The sequence below is a fragment of the Myodes glareolus genome, chromosome 6 (genome assembly GCF_982192425.1).
Source record: "Myodes glareolus chromosome 6, mMyoGla1.1, whole genome shotgun sequence".
NCBI classification, from domain to species: Eukaryota; Metazoa; Chordata; class Mammalia; order Rodentia; family Cricetidae; genus Myodes; species Myodes glareolus.
In genome coordinates, this window is record NC_142031.1 from 543,388 (window position 1) to 554,980 (window position 11,593).

General features: G+C 52.3%; 2 protein-coding genes across 4 annotated transcripts in view; one reads left to right on the forward strand and one right to left on the reverse strand.

Moving 5' to 3' along the window:
- The window catches only part of Noc2l (NOC2 like nucleolar associated transcriptional repressor), a 13,573-nt gene extending 7,704 nt beyond the window's left edge, over window positions 1-5,869 (reverse strand). Inside the window, exons 1-8 of one of the 2 annotated variants that reach the window (XM_048417750.3) lie at window positions 5,678-5,869; window positions 3,949-4,256; window positions 3,679-3,837; window positions 2,639-2,813; window positions 2,416-2,556; window positions 601-721; window positions 426-516; window positions 127-205 (exon numbers count right to left, since the gene is read on the reverse strand). In XM_048417750.3, coding sequence (XP_048273707.3) covers window positions 127-205; window positions 426-516; window positions 601-721; window positions 2,416-2,556; window positions 2,639-2,813; window positions 3,679-3,837; window positions 3,949-3,974 — 792 coding nt within the window. In that variant the 5' untranslated portion in view covers window positions 3,975-4,256; window positions 5,678-5,869. Of the gene's footprint in view, window positions 1-126; window positions 206-425; window positions 517-600; window positions 722-2,415; window positions 2,557-2,638; window positions 2,814-3,678; window positions 3,838-3,948; window positions 4,257-5,677 lie in introns of those variants that run through there. The other variant, XM_048417758.3, reaches the window with a different exon arrangement.
- Window positions 5,870-5,958: 89 nt separating this feature from the next.
- Klhl17 (kelch like family member 17) lies at window positions 5,959-11,455 on the forward strand. Of its 2 annotated transcripts, none has more exons than XM_085690221.2 (12): window positions 5,959-6,187; window positions 6,722-6,981; window positions 7,070-7,191; window positions 7,337-7,558; window positions 8,045-8,161; window positions 8,385-8,598; window positions 8,848-8,992; window positions 9,077-9,244; window positions 9,634-9,722; window positions 9,807-9,910; window positions 10,118-10,299; window positions 10,535-11,455. In XM_085690221.2, exons 1-12 carry the CDS (start codon window positions 6,087-6,089, stop codon window positions 10,761-10,763), a joined length of 1,953 nt encoding a protein of 650 aa, XP_085546347.1. In that variant the 5' UTR covers window positions 5,959-6,086; the 3' UTR covers window positions 10,764-11,455. The 2 variants fall into 2 exon arrangements, with proteins under 2 accessions (XP_085546347.1, XP_048273669.1); XM_048417712.3 differs by having other exon boundaries at window positions 9,837-9,910.
- Window positions 11,456-11,593: the final 138 nt, after the last annotated feature.

The window sequence follows — 11,593 nt, forward strand, 5'->3', positions numbered from 1 at the left end:
GTGACCAGGCTGGCCTCAAACTCACAAAGATCCACCTGTCTCTGCCTCCCAAGTGCTAGAATTAAAAAAATACACCACCACCACCACCCGGCTCCTCCTGGGATTCTTTACCCACCAGAACAGTACCTGTACAACTGCGCTCAGGTATGTTTTGACATCCACACGGAGCTTCCCCCAGAGTGGGCTACTAGATGGCAGCAGCATCCTGCAGGGACCACACCCACCCCATTCCTGCAATTAGACACAAGTATGCCCAGGTACAAGGGCATATAACCTGGTCCCGTACACAAAAGTTGAGATGCTCCTTACAGCTGGTAGATGCAGAGACTTACCAGGACCTTTCTGAGCACAGCCCAAACAGACACCTGCAAGCAACACCCGCCCCTTGAAAAGGCCGCCAGCTTGGCCAGAGTTCACCCCCTCACCTGCTGCTATCCTTTGGTGCTTTTCCAAACAGCAGCTTCTGAAGGCAACCAAAGAGGTCTCTAATGCAGAAAGTAACCAGAGCGTTGAACACTGAAAGGAACCAAAGTGTCATTCACCCATCTAACGAACAAAGGTGTCACAATAGAGCCCAAGAGTGCCCTGGCCCCAGCTCACCAGCACTATCTGTGACCTGGAACCTGCAAATCTCAGTAGCTTCCTGCTCTCCTTGGGTGGTGGCTACAGCTGCTCGGAATGCCTGCACAACTTCATGGAACAGCTTGGGAGTAAGGTGGTGCTGAAGGGGCAAGAGATGGAGATCACTAGGAGAGCAGTACACAGTACCTAGCTCCAGTTGAAAAGGTGTTCCTAACCGACAATCTCAGGCTAAGACCACTGGGCCACGAGCCAACAACAAAAAGTAATTGAAATATAACCCCCTTGAATAAGCAGTCTGTCTCCTGTATTACAGATCTGCTCAAGAAAGTATATGGGAATTCTCCCTTTTCACTCCCGTCCCTAGAGAAACCAACATGAGAGCAAGCATGATAGCTCATATTTATACCAGCACTGGAAAACCAAAGGCATGAAGATTACTGCAAGTTTAAGGGCCAAATTGCTCTACATAGAGTTCAAAGTCAGCCACCAGGGTTACAAAGAGACATCTTAGCCAGGTGGCGGTGGCGGCGGCGCACACCTTTAATTCCACCCAGCACTCGGGAGGCAGAGGCAGGCGGATCTCTCTGTGAGTTCAAGGCCAGCCTGGTCTACAAGAGCTAGTTCCAGGACAGGCACTAGAACTACAGCAAAACGCTGTCTCAAGGAAGAAAAAAAAAAGAGAGCGATATCTTGTTGAAAAAAACCCAAAAGCTCTAAATTAAATGTGAAATTATTGAAAGGACACTGACTTCATTTCCTATTTCCCAGTGAACGAATTCAAATTTATATGGTGATATTTGGAAGTAGAATCTTTGGAAAGCAATCAAGATTACATGAAATGATGAGCTTCAGGACTCTACAATGGCATTAGTAGGCTTTTAAGACAAACACAGGAGACAAGTGTGGTGGTACACACCTTTAATCCCCGTACTCAGGAGACAGAGACAGATCTACAGAGCTCCAGGTCAGCAGAACTACATAATGAGACCCTGTCTCAAAAACCAAAAAAAAAACAACAACAAAAAAGACAGGAGCTGGGAGTGGTGGTGCACGTCTTTAATCCCAGTACTTGGGAGGCAAAGTCAGGTGAGTTCAAACTCTGTGAGTTTGAGGCCAGCCTGGTCTACAAAGTGAGTTCCAGGACAGTCAGGGCTGTTGTTATACAGAGAAACCCTGTCTATAAAAATAAAAGACACAGGGCTCATAATAGCATACTTGCCTAGAATGTACAAGTTCCTAAGCTTGATATCTAACAACCCAAAACACAGAGATCTGAATAAGTATCACAACACGAGGCCTTTACCAAAGACCATCACCATACTCAGACCTGTCAACCTCCAGGAATGTGAGTCAATTAAGTTTCCTTATAAATTACCAAGTCTGGGGCTGGAGAGATGATGGCTTGGCAGTTAAGAGTACTGACTGTTCTTTCAGATGACCAAGGTTCAATTTCCAGCACCCACATGGTAGTTCACAACCACGTGTTATCTATGCATGTAGTCCACCAACACATATACAGGTAAAATATACATAAGTAAATAAAAATTACAACAACAAAAATTGCTCAGTATGTGGTATCCCATTACAACAGAAAATGAAAGGAAACAAACTCTATGCCCACCCCACAATGGCCAGGATCCTAATAGATTGAAAAGAAGAAAGTGGGCAGGACTATGCACTGTAATTAAGGAGACGCAGCTGGAAGACCCTAGCACTCAGAAAGACCTTTACTGTATAGTTCCCAGGAACACATTCTTTTCACCTATACAATGATACCTCAAACGAGGCAAGGACAGAGACTCCTGCCTGTGGAAATCCAGCCACCCAGCTTACATTGCCTCTCACCATGGCCCCCTGCTTCCATCTCTCCACCATAGCAAGGGTCACCGGAATAGGCTCATTCTTCTTCCTTTGCAGTCCTCTGGGGGATGTGTCACTGTCCTCTTCTCCGTCCTCCTCAGTCTCACTTGCTTCCTGTACCAGATACAAGAAGACAGATTTGGAGCAGGGTATAGAAGTCACAGGTGCCCCACCGTCCAGGTCTGCCAGGTTTCACCTCCAGCATGTCTGGCAGGGAGTGGAACCGCTCTTCCTCCTCCTCAGAACTGTCTGAGTCATTGAAATCCAGGAGACTCCGGTCATTCTCCTGCAGGAACTTGTAGAACTCAGGGTCTCTGTCCTTCAGTCGAGAGAGCTGATCTTTGTGTTCAGAAGCACTTCCCTTATGTGGGCTAAGAAAGTGGGTGTCAGTAAGGCCAGTGTAAAACCAAAAGGGAAGGAGTCTTTTGCCTTCCACATAGCCTTGCTTGCTGCCTCAATGAGGCCATATTAGTATGTTCCCTTCACAGAAGACACCAATGACCAAGCAGGAGAATTATCCAAAGATAAATCATCAGGTTCATCTGTCTTCCATACTAACACACACAGCACCTCTGACAGTGTTTCAACACAATCATTTCAAATTCAGCATATAATCAGGGCTCTCCCAGACTAGCCGTGCACCCACTAGGCTCACCCCATTGTTGTAAAACTGTCATTAGCTCTCCTACAGTAACACCTCCAAACCATGTGTGCACTTCCTGGCAACCCACAACAACCCGAGATCCCCTTTTGTACTGTAACAAATTTCATTTCACTGCTCAATCCTGAGCCAGCTGCCCATTTAACCAAGAGATCTTACAGAATCAGGTCCCTTCGCTGTCACTCAGAGCTCATCGCTTGCTACTTTCCTGGGTCTGTTGTTCCGCCACAGCCACACTCTAATTCCTCAAAGGCTGTCCATTTTAAGTCCTTTGCAGTTATCGTTTAAGTTGCCATCATTTAATATCAAGTTCCGTCCCCAACTCTGCATCCCACCCAGAGGCGTTATCTACTCCTGCAAACACGTCCTCCGACATCCGGTTTTCCCTTCCACCCATAGCACGTTTGCTCCAACACATGATAACCACTGGCTTATCGAGTACCAAGTGTTTTTCTTCGTTTAAAGAAAAGAAAGAAAGCCTTCAACACTGTGAGTCAACGCACGTCGGCTTAGAGACGGCTGACCCACAGAACCAAAGATCGCCGTGGGGAGGCCGGGGTGGGGCAGGTTCTTACCTGGACGGGGTGCGCGTGTCCTGTTGCTCCCGGGCAGGGAGGACTCTTCGCCTTTTTGTCTCCCGCGCTGCAACCTCCCTGACGTCCTCCGGCTCCGACTCCGACTCGGACTCAAAGCCAGAGGCCAAGAATTCGTCTACCGTCAGCTCCGCAAGTCGCCTGCGGGTCACATCAAGTCACCACCTCTGCCAGCCGTCCAGCCTCCCTTAGAAACAGAACCCTAGGAGCGAGCGCCTGCCGGGGATCCAGCAACCCCGCTACTCAACTCACCTCTTGGGAGCGCGCGACGTGGCCATGTTGTTCAAAGCAGCGTGCGTCTCACTTCCGGGCCCAGAATGCCGCGCGCCGCCACACTTCCCCTCGCGAGCCCCGCCCGTCTTACCGTGCTGGTGGCTTTAGGGTTCTCGTGCGATACTGCTGACGTCCCCAGGCGGGAGGCTGCCTTCGTCCTCTTGGCGCAGCAGGTGTGCTAAACAGCGACTTCCGCACAAATCTTGGGGTGCCGGCTGACCCGCACTCACAGCTCAATTCCTTCCATAAAACGCAGTAACAATGGTTCCCACTCGGGAAACATAAAGCTGGAAATTCGGAAAGCCCTGCCTTCAGCTCATCTGTACTGTGTGCAGTGCCTCTGACAGCAGGGCTTACAAACAGTGCTTACACATCAATAACAAAAGAAACAGCTCACCCGAGCTATTGGGAGCTCACTGGTTCCGGACCAACAGCTGGAGAACCTGTATAGAGCTGAATTAGGCCCTCTAAATGTGGATGACAGTCGTGCACCTTGGGCAGTTTGTGGGGCCACTGGCAGTGGGACCACTATTTATCCCGAGCGCATGAACTGACTTTTTGGAGCCCATTTCCTATGGAGGGATACTTTGCTCAGCCTAGATACAGGAGGGAGAGAGCCTCGGTGAAATGTGATAGACTTTGTTAACTGCCCATGGGAGGCCTCACCCTCTCTGAAGAGTGGATGGGGGCAGGAAGCAGGAGGAGGGGAGAGGGGAGGAAATGGGGATTATTATGTAAACAAATTTTTTAAAAATTATTTTTAAAAAAGAAGTGGCTTTAGTGAGATTAAAAACAAAGCGGGCATAAAAGGCAACACAGACACAGTCAGCTCATCAGAAATCAGAAGAGGGGGCTGGAGAGATGGCTCAGCAATTAAGAGCCATTGCTATTTTTGCAGAGGACCCAGGTTCAATTTCCAGCACCCACGTGGTGGCTCACAACTACTTACAACTCCACTTTAAAGAAACCTGATGAAGTCCTCTTCTGGCCTCCATGAATACTGTATAGGAATGATGCACTTAAAATCACAGTCTCTCCCTCCCACCCACCCCATCGATACACACACACACACACGAATACACGAATAAATATTTGTTTTTTTTAGACAGGGTTTCTCTGTGTGTCCCAGACCCCACTCCCAATTTTTTTTTTTTAATTTTAATCCAGGAGATGGCCGGACAATGGTGGTGCGCGCCTTTAATCTCAGTGCTCAGGAGGCAAAGGCAGGGGAATCTCTGAATTCGAGGCCAACCTGGTCTACAGAGCGATTTCTAGGACCGCAGGAGCTACACAAATAGACTGTCTCGAATAAATAAACAAACAAATCAGGGGCTGGAGAGATGGCTCGGATTTAAGAGCGCTAGACCGCTCTTTAAGAGGACCCAGGTCCAATTCCCAGCATCCACAGGGTGGTTCACAACTGTCTATGACTGAGTACAAGATCTGATGCTCTCTTCTGGTCTCCGTAGGCATTGCACGCACATAGTTTATATAATATACAAACAAGCAAAACACCCATACACATGAAATAAATTATTTTTTTAAGTCAGAGGACACCTAATTTCTAGGCGAGCCTGAGTGTGACAAGAAAAAATGCTGTATCCATCTCGATGGATAACACAACACCTAGCAGACCCTGGCAGACCCCATTCATCTAACGCTGAATAAACATGTATGTGTAGGAACGCTGAGCCATGAGGGAGGTTACCTTTCCGCACGCTTGTGAAAGGGAGGCCAGAGCTTAAGACTCGAGGGCTTGAATTCAGCGCGACCCCAGTGCGATGGAACTTTTGTCAGTCACAGCAATATCGAACAAGTGAGTGCTGGGATACCGGGACTTGAAGCTAACTCAGGCGCCAAACGCTGGTTGGAAGCTCCTTAGAGTGGGTCTCCCTAGCGGAGGGAGGTTGGCTGCGCTACACCGACAACTACGGGGGGGGGGGGGGGGGGGGGGGAGGTCCTGCAACCTTGCTTGAAGCAGGGCGGGCGGCGCCGAGAAACAGGGGCTGCGGAGCCGGGCGGGCGCCAGAGTGGACGCTGCGGCCAAGCAGTCTTCCTGCGGTCCGAATCAGTCACACTGCGTTCAGTGGTCCGCCGCGGGTTTGGCTGCTGAAGTTATGCAGCCCCGTGGGGAGCGGCCTGCTGGCAGGACGCAGAGCCCAGAGCACAGCAGCCCGGGGCCCGGGCCCGAGGCGCCCCCGCCGCCCCAGCCGCCGGCGTGAGTGGGGTGGAGGGTTGGAGGGAGGGATGGCGACCGGCAAGCAGATCTGCAGAATGGGGCAGAAGGGGCTGCTCCCAGGGCCGGGTGAGGTCAACCTGGTGAGTGGGATCCGGGGATTCACTTCAGAGGGACAGCGTTGGCCAACTACTCTTCCAGCGCCTACTGCGCTCACCATGAGTGCTGAGGACATGCTCCCTGGGAAATGCCTGCTTCTCCTGGGGAACTAGAAGAGGAGCATGGAGCCCTGGGAGAGGTAGTGAGAAGAGGAAGAGGGGCAAGCGCCAGTTGGGAGCAGGCTTATGTTTAGAAAAGTATCTACTCTGGCTCTAGGGAGGTTCCTTGACAGGAGAGAGAACTTGAGCCCTGGAAGGTGTCAGTGAGTGACAGGATGGTCCTTGATGGACTATTGGTCCCCGGTGACTGGACTGCTGGGGATAGACTGCAGCTACCTTGGCTGTGCCCCAAGATCTCAAGGGTGGGTGAGTGGCTCCTTCCAGTGTTTAAACACTGACCTAGCCCTGCGGCCTGCAGCCCTGAGGCAGAGCGAGCTCGGCCCAGGCAGGCCCGGCCTGCAGCCCCCATGGAAGGTGCGATGCAGCTCCTGAGCCGAGAGGGTCACAGTGTGGCACACAACTCGAAGCGGCACTACCATGACGCTTTTGTGGCTATGAGCCGCATGCGGCAGCGTGGCCTCTTGTGTGACATCGTCCTGCATGTGGCAGCCAAGGAGATTCGTGCTCATAAGGTGGTGTTGGCCTCCTGCAGTCCCTACTTCCACGCTATGTTCACAAGCAAGTACCACATACCTCAGTCTGGGCAGCCTTAGGGGGCTCTCTGCACATCTCCCAGGGCAGGTTGCCTGACCCACTGTCCTCACAGATGAAATGAGTGAGAGCCGCCAGACACATGTGACGCTGCATGACATTGACCCGCAGGCCTTAGACCAACTGGTGCAGTTTGCATACACAGCTGAGATCGTGGTGGGCGAGGGCAATGTACAGGTGAGGCATGCCACTCCCACACCCATACACTTCTGGGGTTTCCAGCCCTAGATCTGTGTAGCCTGGCCTCCCCATGCCTCTCCTCAATCTCCAGTTACTCTGTGCTCCTCTGGCCCCTCCTGCCTGACCCATCTTCGTGCCCCAGACTCTGCTCCCAGCTGCCAGCCTTCTACAGTTGAATGGTGTTCGAGATGCCTGCTGCAAGTTCCTCCTGAGCCAGCTTGACCCTTCCAACTGCTTGGGCATCCGAGGATTTGCAGACACACATTCATGCAGTGACCTGCTCAAGGCAGCGCACAGGTACGTGCTGCAGCACTTCGTGGATGTGGCCAAGACTGAGGAGTTCATGCTGTTGCCACTGAAGCAGGTAACCACTGAAGCAGGTAACATGCCAGTTTGGGCCCAGCCCATACCCTACATTGCCCCAGCCCAGACCCTAGCAGCCAGTGTTCTGCAAGCCTCATTCTCAAGTTTCTGGTGGAAGTTTCACCCTATGATCCATTCCCTGCCCTTCTCCCCACAACCCTCTCACCATCTTCTGACTCCACCTAATTATTTGCCTTAGATTCCTGTTTTTATCACACTCCAGGACCATGATTCCCCAGTCTCTGATTCCACATACCTAGTCTACTCAGGGCCTAGGACACCCCTCACCCTTCTACCCATCACCACCACTACTGGAACCAAATATCTATGAATCTTGATTCTGCTTGGTCCTCTGGTCTAAGAACATTAAGTGTGTGTGTTGTGCGCCTACATGCACATGCCCTCTGTCTGATACTCTCGGACACCTTCATGGTTTTCTGGGCCCTCCCTTACCCAGATGTCAGGTCTGAGGACCTTTCACCCCTAGGTCCTGGAATTGGTCTCTAGTGATAGCCTGAACGTGCCCTCAGAGGAAGATGTCTATCGTGCAGTCCTGAGCTGGGTCAAACATGATGTAGACACTCGGAGGCAGCATGTACCAAGGGTGAGGCCAGGTCCTGAAGCTCCCATGGTGTCTAGGAGGGAATGCAGGTGGCTAAGGTGTAATCGTATTTCCTTAGCATCTTCCATTCAGGGGCTCCTTTGGGGTGATAATAGGCACCTGTCTCAAGAACTAATCATACAAGTGCTATAGGCACCTGAGTGGGTCTTAGCCCTGGGACAAGTATTCCCTAGGGTCTTGCCTTACCTGGCACCTCCTGCCCTAGCTGATGAAGTGTGTACGGCTGCCTCTGCTGAGCCGAGACTTCCTATTGGGCCACGTCGATGCTGAAAGCCTTGTGAGGCATCATCCTGACTGCAAGGATCTGCTCATTGAGGCTCTTAAGTTCCACCTGCTGCCTGAGCAGAGGGGTATTCTGGGTACTAGCCGCACAAGACCCCGTCGCTGTGAGGGTGCTGGTCCTGTGCTCTTTGCCGTTGGTATGCTGATCCCCTTCTCCTTCCCATTCTTGCCCTAGGTCATCTACCCCAATTCAGAATACAAACAAAATCCATTACACTTATGACCTGTGTGTGTCAAAGACCCTGTTGTATGGGGGTGCACCAGTGTGACCCAGTCCCCCTCTCTTCCCACCCCCAGAACCTTCATGGCTTTGCACTTGGGTTGCACTAGAGCCCCCTGCCCTGCCTTTCTGAGCCCCTTTACTTACTCTGCCACCCACCTTCCAGGTGGTGGGAGCCTGTTTGCCATCCATGGAGACTGCGAAGCGTATGACACTCGAACTGACCGCTGGCACGTGGTGGCCTCCATGTCCACACGGCGGGCCCGTGTAGGAGTCGCCGCTATTGGGAACCGACTGTATGCTGTGGGCGGGTAAGCATAGAGGCTGGACGTGGGTCAAGGGTTTGTCACATACCTGCCAGGCCATCCTTGATCAGTAGTGGGTTCTTCTCCTAGCTATGATGGAACCTCAGACCTGGCGACAGTGGAGTCCTATGACCCTGTGACAAACACCTGGCAGCCCGAGGTGTCCATGGGCACAAGGCGAAGCTGCCTGGGTGTAGCTGCCCTGCATGGGCTTCTGTATGCAGCCGGCGGCTATGATGGGGCTTCCTGCCTCAACAGGTAGTAGTTTGGGTTAGGGCCCCAGTGGCCTTGAAGGGTTGGCTCAGCAGCAGCAAATGAGGCTGACTTCACTGAAGTCACATCTGGCCAAGAGAATGAGGTCCTGCCTAATCTAGGCTACCTGGTCTCCAAGGCCTCTTCACCTCAGACCACAGCATCAGTGGGGCCTTGGTATCATTCCACTCCTTTGACTCTCTGTGTCCGTCCCTTCAAGTCCAAGCAGCCAGTAGCCTGTGCCCACCCAGCACACCTTGCTCTCCATTCATAGTCCATGATGCCCAGCACAGGATTTCAACCACAGCCTGGGGGGTGGGGGATGGCAGGGGGACAGGTCCTGGGAAAGGGTCACTTTGCTGTAGTTGAACATAGCATCATTCTGGTGCCCACAGTGCTGAACGGTATGACCCACTGACAGGAACGTGGACATCCATTGCTGCCATGAGCACGCGGAGACGATATGTGCGTGTGGCCACACTTGGTGGGTGACAGGACCTGCTTCCTGCGGTACCCACTTTCCTGCCTACCCCTTCCCACTCACCCCCAAAGCCCCTACACCCTGCAGGAGCTCCGTGGGTCTATTGCCTTCCCACAGATGGGAACCTGTACGCCGTGGGTGGTTATGACAGCTCATCACACCTGGCCACCGTGGAGAAGTACGAGCCCCAGGTGCATAACGCACCCCTATCACAGTTTCCTCCTCTCAAATGCTGGGTGGCGAGGGGTGTAATCCCATCTTCTGGTCACCTGTGCCATCCAAGGGTTCTACTTTCTATACCCTAACTCTCAGATACCCAGCCAAGGGTAGAGTCTGTGTTGTGGCAGGGGTGGGTGCTTTGTTGGGTCTGCCTCCAGCCTGTCCCTTTGTCTCTACAGGTGAATTCATGGACACCTGTGGCCTCCATGCTGAGCCGGCGCAGCTCTGCAGGAGTAGCAGTGCTGGAGGGTGCCCTGTATGTGGCAGGGGGCAACGATGGCACAAGCTGCCTCAACTCAGTGGAGAGATATAGCACCAAGGCTGGTGCCTGGGAGAGTGTGGCACCCATGAATATCCGCAGGTGTATAAGGCCAGGGGTGGGTGGTGAGTGGTTCTGCCACTACATCTGGTTTACTCCAGGAGCCTTGCTCCAGGGGTGGTGTACACAGCACCTCAGCAGTGCAGCTTGGGTTCCTCCTGGGCACCCGGTGCTCCTTTCCTAGTCCTGTCCCCGTGGTTCCTCCTTTTGCACCCCACTCATTTGGCTTGTCTCTCGACCTACCTTTTGGGCTTACTCTTGCCTACCCAACCCCCAGGAGCACACATGACCTGGTGGCCATGGACGGATGGCTCTACGCTGTAGGGGGCAATGATGGCAGCTCCAGCCTCAACTCCATAGAGAAGTACAACCCAAGGACCAACAAGTGGGTGGCAGCATCCTGCATGTTCACAAGACGCAGCAGTGTGGGTGTGGCAGTGCTGGAGCTGCTCAACTTCCCACCACCGTCCTCACCCACGCTGTCTGTGTCCTCCACCAGCCTCTGACACACGACAGACTGCACAGAGGTCCTGCCGCCTCCCACATGCCTTAAACCCTATGGGGTGGCCCTTCCACCTCTGTCTCCTCCACCAAGTGTTAGGGCAGATCACATACCCCACCAGGGATTTCCTGTTTCTCCTGTCTTGGTTTCTGTATTCACTCGTCATTGTTCATTTATTTGTGTGTGCTGTTTGTTTACTCACTAATTTATTGATTCACTATTTATTGATGGATGAGAAGTGCTGCAGCTACCAGTTCACACAATTACTCTCAAGTGTCAGCTCTCCTGCATGTAGGGGACCAAGAAGCCCTTTGGAGCATCCTCTTTCCTGGCTCCCTTCGTGAAGCAGCAGGGAACGCTGCGGGTGGACACTCACTGAAGGAGGATGGACAGCACAGCTGGGCTTTACAAACAGTAGGGGGCAGAGCAACTGTCCCAACAGAAGAGGCCAGGGCTTTCTAAGAAGATGCAGCCCCTAGCCGACGCTTTGCACATAGCACTTATCTGTCTCTACCAGGCACTGCTCCTGAAGGGCACAAAGCAGACATCTTTCCCGTGTCTTGTGTATACAGTGTGATGTCTTTTCTGGATTTTCTGTGGAACTGGGCACACAACATGCACTTATATCCCACACAGCAATATGAGCCAACTTGAACAATAAACATGTTTTTTGGGCTCCATGGGCCTGAGACTGAATGTCCATCTCTGGCCCCTTTTGTATCCTCTGCTTGCGGGCCTGCAACACACCTTTGGCTTTTGTCTGGACAGCAAGACAAAGGTCTATAGGCAAGTGTGCGACTAGACTCAGAAGCTACATTAATTTCTGAGGCTGCA